At 46.1% G+C, this 15273-nt stretch overlaps 1 protein-coding gene across 2 annotated transcripts in view; it reads right to left on the bottom strand.

Annotated features, from left to right (window-relative positions):
• PIBF1 (progesterone immunomodulatory binding factor 1) overlaps window positions 1–15273 on the bottom strand; it is a 332641-nt gene that overhangs the window by 23538 nt on the left and 293830 nt on the right. For both annotated transcript variants that reach the window (XM_038741731.1, XM_038741734.1), the window contains one exon: window positions 10600–10752. In XM_038741731.1, the coding sequence (XP_038597659.1) occupies window positions 10600–10752 (153 nt within the window). The remainder of the gene's footprint in view (window positions 1–10599; window positions 10753–15273) is intronic.

Genomic DNA, 15273 nt, shown 5'->3' with positions numbered 1-15273 from the left:
TAAATCTGTACAAACATATATACAAGTGCTGTGCAGAGGAGAAGGGAGTAGGGCGTAGGGGATGGGGAGGAGGAAAGGAAAAAGAGGGCCCAGTCTGGGAAGGCCTCCTGGAGGAGGTAAGCTCTAAGTAGGGCTTTGAAGGGAGGAAGAGAGCTAGCTTGGTGGATGTGCGGAGGGAGGGCATTCCAGGACAGGGGAAGGACGTGGGCCGGGGGTCGACGGCGGGACAGGAGAGAACAAGGTACAGTGAGGAGGTTAGCGGCAGAGGAGTGGAGGGTGTGGGATGGGAGAGAAGGGAGGTGAGGTAGGAGGGGGCGAGGTGATGGACAGCCTTGAAGCCGAGAGTAAGGAGTTTTTGCTTGATGCGTAGGTTGACAGGCAGCCACTGGAGATTTCTGAGGAGGGGAGTAACATGCCCAGAGTGTTTCTGCACAAAGATGATCTAGGCAGCAGAGTGAAGTATAGACTGAAGTGGGGAGAGACAGGAGGATGGGAGATCAGAGAGGAGGCTGATGCAGTAATCCAGTCGGGATAGGATGAGAGATTGAACCAGCAAGGTTTGGATGGAGAGGAAAGGATGGATCTTGGAGATGTTGTGGAGGTGAGACCGGCAGGTGTGTGGGGTGAACGAGAGAGCAGAGTGGAGGATGACACCAAGGTTGCGGGCTTGTTCATTCATTCATTCAATCGTATTTATTGAGCACTTACTGTGTGCAGAGCACTGCACTAAATGCTTGGGAAGTACAAGTAGGCAACTTATAGAGATAGTCCCTACCCAACAGCGGGTTCACAGTCTAGAAGTGGGAGACAGACAACAAAACAAAATACATTAACAAAATAAAATAAATAGAATAGTAAATAGATACAAGTAAAATAAATAGAGTAATAAATATGTACAAACATATATACAGGTGCTGTGGGGAGGGGAAGGAGGTAGGGCGGGAAGGGGATGGGGAGGAGGAGATGAAAAAGGGGGCTCTGTCTGGGAAGGCATCCTGGAGGAGGTGAGCTCTCAGTTGGGTTTTGAAGGGAGGAAGAGAGCTAGGTTGGCGGATGTGGGGAGGGAGCGCTTTCCAGGCCAGGGAGAAGATGTGGGCTGGGGGTCCAAGGAGGGACAGGCGATAACAAGGTACAGTGAGGAGGTTAGCGGCAGAGGAGTGGAGGGTATGGGCTGGGCTGTAGAAGGAGAGAAGGGAGGTGAGGTAGGAGGGGGTGATGTGATGTACAGCCTTGAAGCTGAAAGTGAGGAGTTTTTGCCTGATGCGTAGGTTGACTGGTAGCCACTGGAGATTTTTGAGGAGGGGAGTAACATGCCCAGAGCGTTTCTGCACAGAGATGATCCGGGCAGCAGTGTGAAGTATAGACTGAAGTGGGGAGAGACAGGAGGATGGGAGATCAGAGAGGAGGCTGATGCAGTAATCCAGTTGGGATAGGATGAGAGATTGAACCCTTCTCCCTTCATCCCTTCTCCCCTCCTTAACTTCCATCTTCAACCGCTCACTTTCCACTGGTTCCTTCCCCTCTGCCTTCAAACATGCCCATGTCTCTCCCATCCTAAAAAAACCCTCTCTTGACCCCACCTCACCTTCTAGTTATCGTCCCATATCCCTCCTACCATTCCTTTCCAAACTCCTTGAACGAGTTGTCTACGCGCGCTGCCTAGAATTCCTCAACAACAACTCTCTCCTCGACCCCCTCCAGTCTGGCTTCCGTCCCCTTCATTCCACGGAAACTGCACTCTCAAAGGTCACCAATGACCTCCTGCTTGCCAAATCCAACGGCTCATACTCTGTCCTAATCCTCCTCGACCTCTCAGCTGCCTTTGACACTGTGGACCACCCCCTTCTCCTCCACACGTTATCTGACCTTGGCTTCTCAGACTCCGTCCTCTCCTGGTTCTCCTCTTATCTCTCTGGTCGTTCTTTCTCAGTCTCTTTTGCAGGCTCCTCCTCCCCCTCCCATCCTCTTACGGTGGGGGTTCCCCAAGGTTCAGTGCTTGGTCCCCTTCTGTTCTCAATATACACTCACTCCCTTGGTGACCTCATTCGCTCCCACGGCTTCAACTATCATCTCTACGCTGATGACACCCAGATCTACATCTCTGCCCCTGCTCTCTCCCCCTCCCTCCAGGCTCGCATCTCCTCCTGCCTTCAGGACATCTCCATCTGGATGTCCGCCCGCCACCTAAAGCTCAACATGTCGAAGACTGAGCTCCTTGTCTTCCCTCCCAAACCTTGTCCTCTCCCTGACTTTCCCATCTCTGTTGACGGCACTACCATCCTTCCCGTCTCACAAGCCCGCAAACTTGGTGTCATCCTCGACTCTGCTCTCTCATTCACCCCTCACATCCAAGCCGTCACCAAAACCTGCCGGTCTCAGCTCCGCAACATTGCCAAGATCCGCCCTTTCCTCTCCATCCAAACTGCTACCCTGCTCATTCAAGCTCTCATCCTATCCCGTCTGGACTACTGCACTAGCCTTCTCTCTGATCTCCCATCCTCGTGTCTCTCTCCACTTCAATCCATACTTCATGCTGCTGCCCGGATTATCTTTGTCCAGAAACGCTCTGGACATATTACTCCCCTCCTCAAAAACCTCCAATGGCTACCGATCAATCTGCGCATCAGGCAGAAACTCCTCACCCTGGGCTTCAAGGCTGTCCATCACCTCGCCCCCTCCTACCTCACCTCCCTTCTCTCCTTCTACTGCCCAGCCCGCACCCTCCGCTCCTCCACCACTAATCTCCTCACTGTACCTCGCTCTCGCCTGTCCCGCCATCGACCCCCGGCCCACGTCATCCCCCGGGCCTGGAATGCCCTCCCTCTGCCCATCCGCCAAGCTAGCTCTCTTCCTCCCTTCAAGGCCCTGCTGAGAGCTCACCTCCTCCAGGAGGCCTTCCCAGACTGAGCCCCTTCTTTCCTCTCCCCCTCGTCCCCCTCTCCATCCCCCCGTCTTACCTCCTTCCCTTCCCCACAGCACCTGTATATATGTATATATGGTTGTACATATTTATTACTCTATTTATTTATTTATTTATTTATTTACTTTTCTTGTACATTTCTATCCTACTTATTTTATTTTGTTGGTATGTTTGGTTCTGTTCTCTGTCTCCCCCTTTTAGACTGTGAGCCCACTGTTGGGTAGGGACTGTCTCTATGTGATGCCAATTTGTACTTCCCAAGCGCTTAGTACAGTGCTCTGCACATAGTAAGCGCTCAATAAATACGATTGATTGATTGATTGATTGAACCAGCAGGGTAGCAGTGTGGATGGAGAGGAGAGGGCGGATCTTGGTGATGTTACAAAGGTGAGACCGGCAGGTTTTGGTGACAGATTGGATGTGGGAGGTGAACGAGAGAGCAGAGTCGAGGATGACACCAAGGTCGCGGGCTTGTGAGACGGGAAGTATGGTAGTGCCGTCTACAGTGATGGGAAAGTCAGGGAGAGGGCAGGGTTTAGGAGGGAAGATAAGGAGTTCAGTCTTGGACATATTGAGTTTTAGATGGCGGGCAGACATCCAGATGGAGATGTCTTGAAGTAGGAAGAGACCTGAGCCTGAAGGGAGGGAGAGAGAGCAGGGGCAGAGATGTAGATTTGGGTGTCATCAGCATAGAGATGATAGTTGAAGCCATGGGAGCAAATGAATTCACCAAGGGAGTGAGTGTAGATAGAGAACAGAAGGGGACCAAGAACTGACCCTGATTAACTTCCGTCTACCCGATAGCATAGTAGAGTGCTTGGTACATAGTAAGCACTTAGCAAATATCAATATCTTTGTTATTATTATTACCATTAGGATTGTTTGCTTTACGACTTTTCTATTTCTTGCTTTTGGATCATTTTAAACAATTTTACAAATTATTAGAATGCTGAAGCAATGATAATTGCCAGAAAAGTCCTGTTACCTGCCACCAGACACCAGAACTCTTCTTGATGGGGTTATCAACAGTCCTACCCCGTTAACTGTTCATTCACTCATTCATGCATTCATTCATATTTATTGAGTGCTTACTGTGTGCAGAGCACTGTATAATCTGTTGTTGGGTACGGATTGTCTCTGTTGCCAAATTGTACTTTCCAAGCACTTAGTACAGTGCTCTGCACTTAGTAAGTGATCAGTAAATACAATTGAATGAATGAATGAATGAAAGTACAAATCAGTAGAAAAGAGAGACAATCAATCATTCAATCAATCAATCAATCGTATTTATTGAGCGCTTACTGTGTGCAGAGCACTGTACTAAGCTCTTGGGAAGTACAAGTTGGCAACATATAGAGACAGTCCCTACCCAACAATGGGCTCACAGTCTAGAAGGGGGAGACAGAGAACAAAACCAAACATACTAACAAAATAAAATAAATAGAATAGATATGTTCAAGTAAAATGAATAAATAAATAGAGTAATAAATATGTACAAACATATATACATATGTACAGGTGCTGTGGGGAAGGGAAGGAGGTAAGATGGGGGGATGGAGAGGGGGGCGAGGGGGAGAGGAAGGAAGGGGCTCAGTTTGGGAAGGCCTCCTGGAGGAGGTGAGCTCTCAGTAGGACCTTGAAGGGAGGAAGAGAGCTAGCTTGGCGGATGGGCAGAGGGAGGGCATTCCAGGCCAGGGGGATGATGTGGGCCGGGGGTCGACGACGGGACAGGCAAGAATGAGGCACGGTGAGGAGATTAGCGGCGGAGGAGCGGAGGGTGCGGGGTGGGCTGTAGAAGGAGAGAAGGGAGGTGAGGTAGGCGGGGGCGAGGGGATGGACAGCCTTGAAGCTCAGGGTGAGCAGTTTCTGCCTGATGCGCAGATTGACTGGTAGCCACTGGAGATTTTTGAGGCGGGGAGTAACATGCCCAGAGCGTTTCTGGACAAAGACAATCTGGGCAGCAGCATGAAGTATGAATTGAAGAGGGGAGAGACACGAGGATGGGAGATCAGAGAGAAGGCTGATGCAGTAGTCCAGACGGGACAGGATGAGAGCTTGAACGAGTAGCGTAGCGGTTTGGATGGAGAGGAAAGGGCGGATCTTGGCAATGTTGCGGAGCTGAGACCGGCAGGTTTTGGTGACGGCTTGGATGTGAGGGGTGAATGAAAGAGCGGAGTCGAGGATGACACCAAGGTTGCGGGCTTGTGAGATGGGAAGGATGGCAGTGCCGTCAACAGAGATGGGAAAGTCAGGGAGATCTGACAATCCCTGCCCACACCGGGCTAACAGTGTAAAAGGGGGGAGACAAACATCAAAACAAGTAAACAGGCACCAATATTAATATACAGAATTATAGATACACACACACACACACACACACACACATATATGTGAATGAGAAAATATACACATGAAAAGCAGTGTGGCTCAGTGGAAAGAGCACAGGTTTGGGAGTCAGAGATTATAGGTATTATCCTGAGTCTGCCACCTGTCTGCTGTGTGACTTTGGGCAAGTGACTTAACTCTCTGGGCCTCAGTTACCTCATCTGTAAAATGGGGATTAAGACTGTGAGCCCCATGTGGGACAACCTCATTACCTTGTATCCCCCCCAGCACTTAGAACAGTGCTTGGCACATAGTAAGTGCTTCACAAATGCCATTATTATTATGATTGTATACATAAGTGCTGTGGGGTGGTGGGGAAAGAGCAAAGGGAGCGAGTCGAGGTGAGGCGGAAGGGGGGCAGCTGCGGAAAGGGGCGGCTTAGTCTGGGAAGGCCTCTTGGAGGAGGTGAGCCTTCAGTAGGGCTTCAAAGAGGGGATGAGTGATTGGTGGATTTGAGGAGGGAGGGTGTTCCAGGCCAGAGGTAGGATGTGGGCCAGGGGTTGACAGCAAGACAGGTGAGATCAAGGCACAATGAGAGGTTAGCATCAGCACTAGTGAGAAGGTTAACTGTCGGGTTTTTATTGGCTGTGCAGATAACCAAACTAGGTCACGTATTAACTAGGTTATTGTAGCTTGCAGTCGACCTCTCATTCATTCATTCATTCAATCGTATTTATTGAGCGCTTACTGTGTGCAGAGCACTGTACTAAGGACTTGGGAAATAAAAGCTGCCTTCAACACTGTCAACCACCCCCTTCTCCTGGAAACATTATCTAACTTTGGCTTCACAAACAATGTCCTTTCCTGGTTCTCCTCCTATTTCTCTGGCTGCTCAATCTCCAGCTCTTTTGCAGACTTCTCCTCTTCTTCCCACCAGCTAACTGTGGGGGTCCCTCAAAGTTCAGTTCTGGTCTCCTTCTATTTTCCATCTACACCTACTCCCTTGGAGAACTCATTTGCTCCCATGGCTTCATATACCATCCCTAAGTGGATGATTCCCAAATCTACATCTCCAGCCCTGATCTCTTTCATCCTCTGCCATCTCACATTTCCTCCTGCCTTCAGGACATCTCTACTTGAATGTCCTGTCTACACCTCAAACTGAACACGTCCAAAGCAGAACTCCTTTTCTTCCCATCCAAACTCTATCCTCCTCTTGACTTTCCCATCACTACAGACAACACCACCATCCTCTATCCTCTATAACCTTGGTGTTTCCTCAACTCATCTCTCTCATCCACCCCCATATTCAATGTTACCAACCTGTCAGTTCAACCTTCATAATATTGCTAAAATCCACCCTTTCTTCTCCATCCAAACTGCTACTATGTTAATCCAAGGACTTAACCTATCTTGCCTTGATTACTGCATCAGCCTGTCTCTTCCAATTCCAGTTCATACATCACTCTGCTGCCCGGATCATTTTTCTACAAAACTGTTCAGCCCACTCCTCACGAACTCCAATGGTTGCCGATCCACATCCTCATCAAACAGAAGTTCCTTACCTTAAGCTTTAAAGTACTCAATCTCCCTGCTCCTTCCTTCCTTATCTCCCCGATTCCCTAGCACAACCCAAACTGTACACTTGGCTCCTCTAATGCCAACCTACTCACTGTACCTCGATATCATCTACCTCACCGCCAACCTCTCGCCCACATTCTGCCTCTGGCCTGGAACGGCCTCCCTCTTCATAACTGACAATCACTCTCCCGCATTCAAAGCCTTATTAAAAGCACCATCTCCTTCAAGAGACCTTCCTTGACTAAGCCCTCATTTCCTCTTCTCCCACTCCCTTCTCTGTCATCCTTGCACTGGGCTTTGCCCCCTTTATTCACCCCTCCCTCATCCCCACAGCACTTATGATGATGATGATGATGATGGTATTTGTTAGGCGCTTACTATATGCAAAGCACTGTTCTAAGCGCTGGGTGGGGGGTAAGAGGTGATCAGGTTATCCCATGTGGGGCTCACAGTCTTCATTCCCATTTGACAGATGAGGTAACTGAGGCAGGGAGAAGTTAAGTGACTTGCCCAAAGTCACACAGCTGACAAGTGGCGGAGCCGGGATTAGAAACCATGACCTCTGACTCCCAAGCCCAGGCTCTTTCCACTGAGCCCCGCTGCTTCTCTGCCACTTATGTCCACATCAGTAAATCATTGATTTATATTCTTGTCTATATTAACCTTTAGACTGTAAGTTTGTTGTTGGGCAGGGAACTTGTCTACCAACTCTGTTATACTGAACTCTCCCAAGCACTTAGTACAGTGCTCTGCACACAGTAAGTGCTCAATAAATATGATTGATTGAGTGATTGATTTAATGATTGTTCTTTGGGTTGGCTGTATAAATCAGCTTCTAGTTTGATGCGCTGCAAAGGTCTAAGTACATTCTTACTTGATTTCATAATTCACTTATGTTTAGATTCTGCATTAACTACAGGAGAACCATTAACTAATCAATTCAGTGAAATAACTTTGAGGCAAATAAGACATGTTGATGGATTTTTATTCTAGCTACCAAATTGTATGACTATTAAATCTTGCTCTTTAATCAATCAATGGTATATGTTGAGCACTTAATGGGCGCAGAGCGCTGTACTAAGGGCTTTAAATTTAGCCAGAAGAAATCATCCCACAACAAACAACCAATATCAAGAATGAGGGCATACAGTCAGAAAAATATTCTGTTACTTGTCTTATGCCTTTGGGTCATTTCCAACTCACAGTGACACCATAGACACATCTGTCCCAGATTGCCCCTCTCTCCATCTGCAGTCATTCTGGTAGAGTCTCCGTAGAGTTTTCTTGGTAAAAATATGGAAGCGGTTTACCACTGCTGCCTTCTGCGCAGTAAACTTGAGTCCCCACCCTTGACCCTCTTCCATGCTGCACAGGTGAGTTTTGAATTGCAGCAGATTGCCTTTCACTCGTTAGCCACTGCCCAAGCTAGAAATGGAATGGGTTTTCCTCTGCTTGACTCTCCCTCCTGTAGCCGAGACTGACTGGAAACTCTCCAGGTGCAACCCTGAGAGGGGATTCTGTTACTAGAGATAGAAAATCTTCAAAAGACTAAGTTCTGGAGCTTAGAAATGGAATGGGTTTGCCTCTGCTTGACTCTCCCTCCTGTAGCCGAGATTGGTAGAGTACTGGAAACTCTCCAGGTGCAACCCTGAGAGGGGATTCTGTTGCTAGAGATAGAAAATCTTCAAAAGACTAAGTTCTAGAGATCCTTAAACAATAGTTTTCTACTTTAAAGACAACGTTGATTAGGATTGTTTGATTTTTTACTATTTTTTACGCTCCAATTTCTCTATTCCTCATTTTGAGTCCAGCTTTCCTTTCCGGAAGAGAACTTGGATTTTCACATGAAACAGGTTGGTGGGTTTTACAGAACTGTAATTGAAGCAGGTTCTTCCGATACTATCCCTCAGCTTTTTTACAGGAAGAGCCATCTGCCCTCTGCACACTGGACCCAGACTTAAGGAAACGGTCCTAAATGGCAGTATTAAGGGCTGAGTTTGGAAAAAAGGAAGAACGTCTTCACGTTAAGGATTGTTGGACATTGGGATGGATTACAAATGGGGCTGGTTAAATCGCCTTTGCCAGTTTCTTTAAACACAGACTAAGATATCCATCTGAGCAGGGAGGTACAAGTGTAGTACTGCCTGAAGGCATGGAGATAGATTAGATGACCTCTCAAGAACCCCTTGAGCTTTATGACTCCATGTTATAAACACTACAGGTAAAGCGTTTCTTCTCCTAGGTTAAAGAGATGCAAAACAGGAATGGGGTAGAAATTTAAAGACTGGAGGCGGAGTTTCTTCCTTCTTCTCTATATCCCCATCTGTTTTCCCTTCTTCTACCCTGCTCTTTCTCATTTTTATTACTTATTCCTTCTTCTGTTTTCTTTTTCTTGAATAGTACCTTAAATTTGAAGTGCTGCCATTTTTTTCCAGAGCCCCTTCATGGTCATTATCTCACATAATGTCACATCATCTCTGTGAGCTAGAGGCAAGTAGTGTCACCATTTTACAATGATTTTTTTCTTTTTTTTTTGAGAAGTAATGTGGCCTAGTGCATAGAGCACCAACCCAGGAGTCAGAGGGACCTGGATTCTAGTTCCAGCTCTAACACGGTCTTCTGTGTGACCTTGGGTAAGTCACTTAACTTTTTTTTGCTTTAACTTCTCAGTTACCTCATCTGTAAAACGGGAATTAAGACTGTGAGTCCCACATAGGACAGGGACTGTGTCCAATCTGATTAGCTTTTAGCTTTTATCTACCTAAGAACTTAGTACAGTGCCGGGCATATAGTAAGTGCTTAACAAATACCATTTAAAAAATGAAGATATTTAAGAACAGAGAGGTTAATCATTTGCCTGAAAGTACTCAGTATGGGTTTGTGGGTAGAGGGCTGGGATAAGTATCCAACTCAGTTCCACTGGCTCTCACCCAGGCTCTTTCCATTAGGTAACACATTAGAGAAGCACCGTGGCCAAATGGAAAGAGCACTGGGAGGCAGGGGATCTGGGTTCTAATCCTGCCTCACCACGTACCTGCTGCTTGACCACAGGCAAGTCACTTAACTTCTCTGAGTCTCAGTTCCCTTATCTGAAAAATAGGGATTCAATATATGTTCTCCCTCCTATTTAGACTGTGGGACTTGATTACCTTGTATCTACACTGCTGCTCAGTACAGTGCTTGGCACACAGTAAGTGCTTAACTAGTACCACAAGCATTATTATTAACACTGCCTCCCAACACCAGGTTGCCTACCCCATCCCTTCTTTTTTTAATCTCTTAGTCTAATTTCAAGCTACATTATTTTCCATTTAACAATGGAAGACTCTGATCTGAACCTGGATATTTTGGAACATGAAAATTTTCCCCTTCAGTGGTCCCAAGTCTCAAAACACAAACAATAACACATTTATTTAACGTTCTTCAAATTTCTTCAAGTTGCCTGTAAGTATATATGTTCTTTGTATTTAAAGAAGACACCACTGACAGTGGCCAGTAAGTAATCTCTTTACGTATCTGTCCATCTCAATGATGTCTTGGGTTATAAGTCCCTATAGGGCACTTTGATTGATTGACTTTTAATTCACTTAGAACAGTACCTCGCTCGATGCCTTGGGCAGATGTCTTCAAAGGTAAAATAGACCAAAACAAATGGAAGACATGAGAAATGATGTCATTTTACATCATGTAAGGGGATGACGTAATTTTACACAACAGTTACATGAAAATCAGAGTTGTACACCAAAATTCTACGTCACTAGGACTGTACTTACAAACAACGTTGGTTTGGGTAAAAATATATTTTCTTCTCCATGTTCTATAGTCACATTTACTGGCTTTGATTTCTGGTTTTCATTCACAATGCTTGGTTCTCCTTGGCCCTTACCACGAAGATTAATTAGTATTTGTTTCATTGCTGCCAATTCCTGTTAATGAACAAAAAAAGAAAATGAGAAAACTGATAGTAATCGGTCCTGAAACTGACAAATGATTACTTTGAGAGATTTATCTTTCATTATCATCAATAGATGGAAACGCTGTCAAAGTATTTCCATCAATCAATGGTACTTATTAAGCATATACTTTGCGCAGAGCACTGTACTAAACATTTGGGAGAGCACAGTATAGTTGGTAGACACGATTCTCAAGAGTTAAAGACATAAATATAATTTATTTATTATATTAGCTATGTATGTATTATATTAGTATAAACTCTTACATATATTCTATTTATATAATAAATACATATATTCTATTTATATAATAATATAAAACACAATGAAAATACTTTATGCAAACATATTTTGTTCATCATGACCTCTTTCAGATCCTATTAAGAGAATCAACGTGGCCCAGTGGAAAGAGTACAAAACTGGGAGTCAGAGGATCTGGGTTCTAATTCCAGCCCACTACTTTCTTGCTGGGTGATCTTATCTTTGCCTCAGTTTTCTCATCCGTAACATGGGGTTTGAATACCTGTTCTCCCTTGCTTTTTAGACTGTGAGCCCTATTTTTCCGCCGAGCTAGCTCTCTTCCTCCCTTCAAAGCCCTACTGAGAGCTCACCTCCTCCAAGAGGCCTTCCCAGACTAAGCCCACTTTTCCTCTCCTCTTCCCCATCTCCCCCCACCCTACCTCCTTCCCCTCCCCAAAGCACCTGTATATATGTTTGTACAGATTTAATTACTCTATTTATTTTACTTGTACGTATTTAATATTCTATTTATTTTGTTAATGATGTGCATCTAGCTTTACTTCTGTTTGTTCTGTCGCCTTGACACCTGTCCACATGTTTTGTTTTGTTGTCTGTCTTCCCCTTCTAGTCTGTGAGCCCGTTATTGGGTAGGGACCGTCTCTATATGTTGCCGACTTGTACTTCCCAAGCACTTAGTACAGTGCTCTGCACACAGTAAGTGCTCACTAAATATGATTGAATGAATGAATGAATGAATGAATGTGGAAAAGAGACTGTGTGTGACCTGATGTTTTTGTGTTTATCCCAGCGCATAATATTCTAGGCATATACTAGGTGCTTAACAAATGCCATTGTTATTAACTTAGCCTTGGCAAAGGCCACATAACCAGTTTCAATACAGTGCGTTCTTTTCCGTAGCCAGTTCCTGAAAATATATAGGCTGATTATTCTGTTATTTTTCTAGATCAGCTGCTTTTTCCTCTTTCTCCCTTTTGTGTCTGGTTTATGATCGCGTCACTGCTCACTCGCATTTTTTTAATGGTATTTGTTATGTGTTTACTATATGCCAAGCACTGTACTAAGCACTGGGGTAGACACAAGCTACATGTCCTGCTTGGTGCTCACAGTTTTACAGATGAGGTAACTGAGGCACAGAGAAGTGAAGTGACTTGCTCAAGGTCACGCAGCAGGCGAGTGGCAGGGCTGGGATGAGAACCCAGGCCTCTGACTCCCAGCCACGTGCACTTTCTACTAGGCCACGCTGCTTCTGCAAAGCATCAGGAGCATCAAAAAGATGGAAAGGAAAGGAGGAGGAATGCAGCTCTCTGAAATATTTTAAGAATAGTAACTGTGGCATTTGTTAATCACTTTAGAACGTGCACTGTACAAAGTGCTGGGGGAGGTAAACACAAGAAAATCAGGTTGGACACAAAGTTCCACATGGAGTTCACAAGCAAAGGAGAGGGAGAACATGTATGTAATCCCCATTTTAAAGATGAAAAAACTGAGTATAGAAAAGCGAAGTGACTTGCCCAAGGTCACACAGCAGGTAAGTGGCAGAGGGGAGATTAGAACCCCTGGCCTGGCTCCCAGGCCTGTGCTTGCTTTTCCCCTAGTGTTGCTCTTCAGTGGGGGAAAAGTGAGAAGAAGCAGCACGAAATAGTGGATAGAGCACTACCCTGGGAGTCAGAAGGACTTGGGTTCTAATCCCGGCTCCACCGCCTGTCTGCTGTGTGACCTTGGGCAAGTCACAACTTCTCTGGGCCTCTGTTACCTCATCTGTAAAATGGGGATTACGACTGTGAGCCCCATGTGGGACAGGGACTGTGATGACTGTGATCCAACCTGATTAGCGTCTATCTGCCCCAGCACTTAGACCAGTGCCTGATGCATAGTAAGCGCTTAACAAATACCTTAAAACAATGTTATCCTTGACCTCTAAAAACATGGATAATGAGGAGTTAACCCTAGCAGCCCTTCCCTCATTCATTCAATCGTACTTACTGAGCGCTTACTGTGTGCGGAGCACTGTACTAAGCGCTTCGGAAGTACAAGTTGGCAACATGTAGAGACGGTCCCTACCCAACAGTAACACCCAATAAATACCAGTGATTGATTGATTCATTGATGAGATATTATTGTATTCTCCCAAGCACTTAGTGCAGTGCTCTGCACAGAGTAAATGCTCAATAAATACCATTGATCGATTGATTAATTGATTGATTGCCAGGCTTGGATGTGAAATAATTCAGCCACACACTTGTGAGCCCTAGGTGGGACAAGGAATGTGTCCACTCCAATTATATGTAGCTACACTGGTTCTTCCCTGGAGCTTCTCTTAGCTTCACAGTACGTACGTATGTACGTATCTGTAATTTAATTTTTCATATTAATATGTGTCTCCTCCTCTAGGCTGTAAGCTCCTTGTGGGCAAGGAACACGTCTACCAATTCTGTTATATTGTACTCTCCCAAGTACTTTCTAAGGTGCCCTGCACATTCATTCATGCATTCAATCGTATTTATTGAGCGCTTACTGTGTGCAGAGCACCACACTAAGCACTTGGGAAGTACAAGTGGGAAACATATAGAGACGGTCCCTACCCAACAACGGGCTCACAATCTAGAAGGGGGAGACAGACAACAAAACAAAACATGTAGACAGGTGTCAAAATCATCAGAACAAATAAAATTAAAGCTATATGCACATCATTAACAAAATTAATAGAATAGTAAATATGTTCAAGCAAAATACATAGAGAGATAAATCTGTACAAATATATATACAAGTGCTGTGGGGAGGAGGTAGGGCGGGAGGGATGGGGGAGGAGGAGAGAAAAAAGGGGGCTCAGTCTGGGAAGGCCCCTTGGAGGAGGTGAGCTCTAAGTAGGGCTTTGAAGGGAGGAAGAGAGCTAGCTTGGCGGATGCGTGGAGGGAGGGCATTCCAGGCCAGGGGAAGGAAGTGGTCCGGGGGTCGATGGTGGGACAGGCGAGAACGGGGCACAGTGAGGAGGTTAGCGGCAGAGGAGCGGAGGGTGCGGGCTGGGCTGGAGAAGGAGAGAAGGGAGGTGAGGTAGGAGGGGGCAAGGTGATGGACAGCCTTGAAGACGAGAGCAAGGAGTTTTTGCTTGGTTCGTAGGTTGACAGGCAGCCACTGAAGATTTTTGAGGAGGGGAGTAACATGCCCAGAGTGTTTCTGCACAAAGATGATCTGGGCAGCAGAGTGAAGTATAGACTGAAGTGGGGAAACACAGGAGGATGGGAGATCAGAGAGGAGGCTGATGCAGTAAAACAGTCAGGATAGGAAGAGAGATTGAACCAGCAAGGTAGCAGTTTGGATGGAGAGGAAAGGGTGGATCTTGGCGATGTTGTGGAGGTGAGACCGGCAGGTTTTGGTGACGAATTCGATGTGTGGGGTGAATGAGAGAGCAGAGTCGAGGATGAAACCAAGGTTGCGGGCTTGTGAGACGGGAAGGATGGTAGTGCCGTCTACAGTGATGGGAAGGTCAGGGAGAGGGCAGGGTTTGGGAGGGAAGGCAAGGAGTTCAGTCTTGTACATGTTGAGTTTGAGGTGGCGGGCAGACATCCAGATGGAGATGTCCTGAAGACAGGAGGAGATGCGAGCCTGGAGGGAGGGAGAGAGAGCAGGGGCAGAGATGTAGATTTGGGTGTCATCAGCGTAGAGATGATAGTTGAAGCTGTGGGAGTGAATGAGTTCACCAAGGGAGTGAGTGTACATGGAGAACAGAAGGGGACCAAGAACTGACCCCTGAGGAACCCCTGTAGTAAGGGGATGGGAGGGGGAGGAGGAGCCCGCAAAGGAGACTGAGAATGAACGGCGAACACATGGCGAACACTCAGTAAGTACGATTGATTGACACTAAGCACTTAAATACCATAGTTCTTATGACAAAAATCTTTATTAGTCTACAATGTTTACCTGAGAAGCAGTGGGGCCTATTGGAAAGAGCAAAGGCCTGGGCATCAGAGGACCTGGGTTCTAAACCTGGCTTTGCCACTTGCCTGATGTGCGACTTTGAGCAAGTCACTTAACTGTGTGCCTCAGTTACCTCATCTGTAAAATGGGGATTAAGAGTATGTCCAACCCGATTATTCCCCCTCTAGAATGCATGCTCATTGTGGACAAGGAACGTGTCTATCCACTATGTTGAGTTATACACTCCCCAGTGTTTAGTACAATGTTTTGCACATAGTAAGAGTTAATAAATCCAATTGATTTATTGCTTGCTAACTC

The sequence above is a fragment of the Tachyglossus aculeatus genome, chromosome 2 (assembly GCF_015852505.1).
Source record: "Tachyglossus aculeatus isolate mTacAcu1 chromosome 2, mTacAcu1.pri, whole genome shotgun sequence".
Classification (NCBI taxonomy): domain Eukaryota; kingdom Metazoa; phylum Chordata; class Mammalia; order Monotremata; family Tachyglossidae; genus Tachyglossus; species Tachyglossus aculeatus.
The sequence above is the reverse complement of the archived record's forward strand: the minus strand, read 5'-3'. Positions and strand labels throughout refer to the sequence as shown.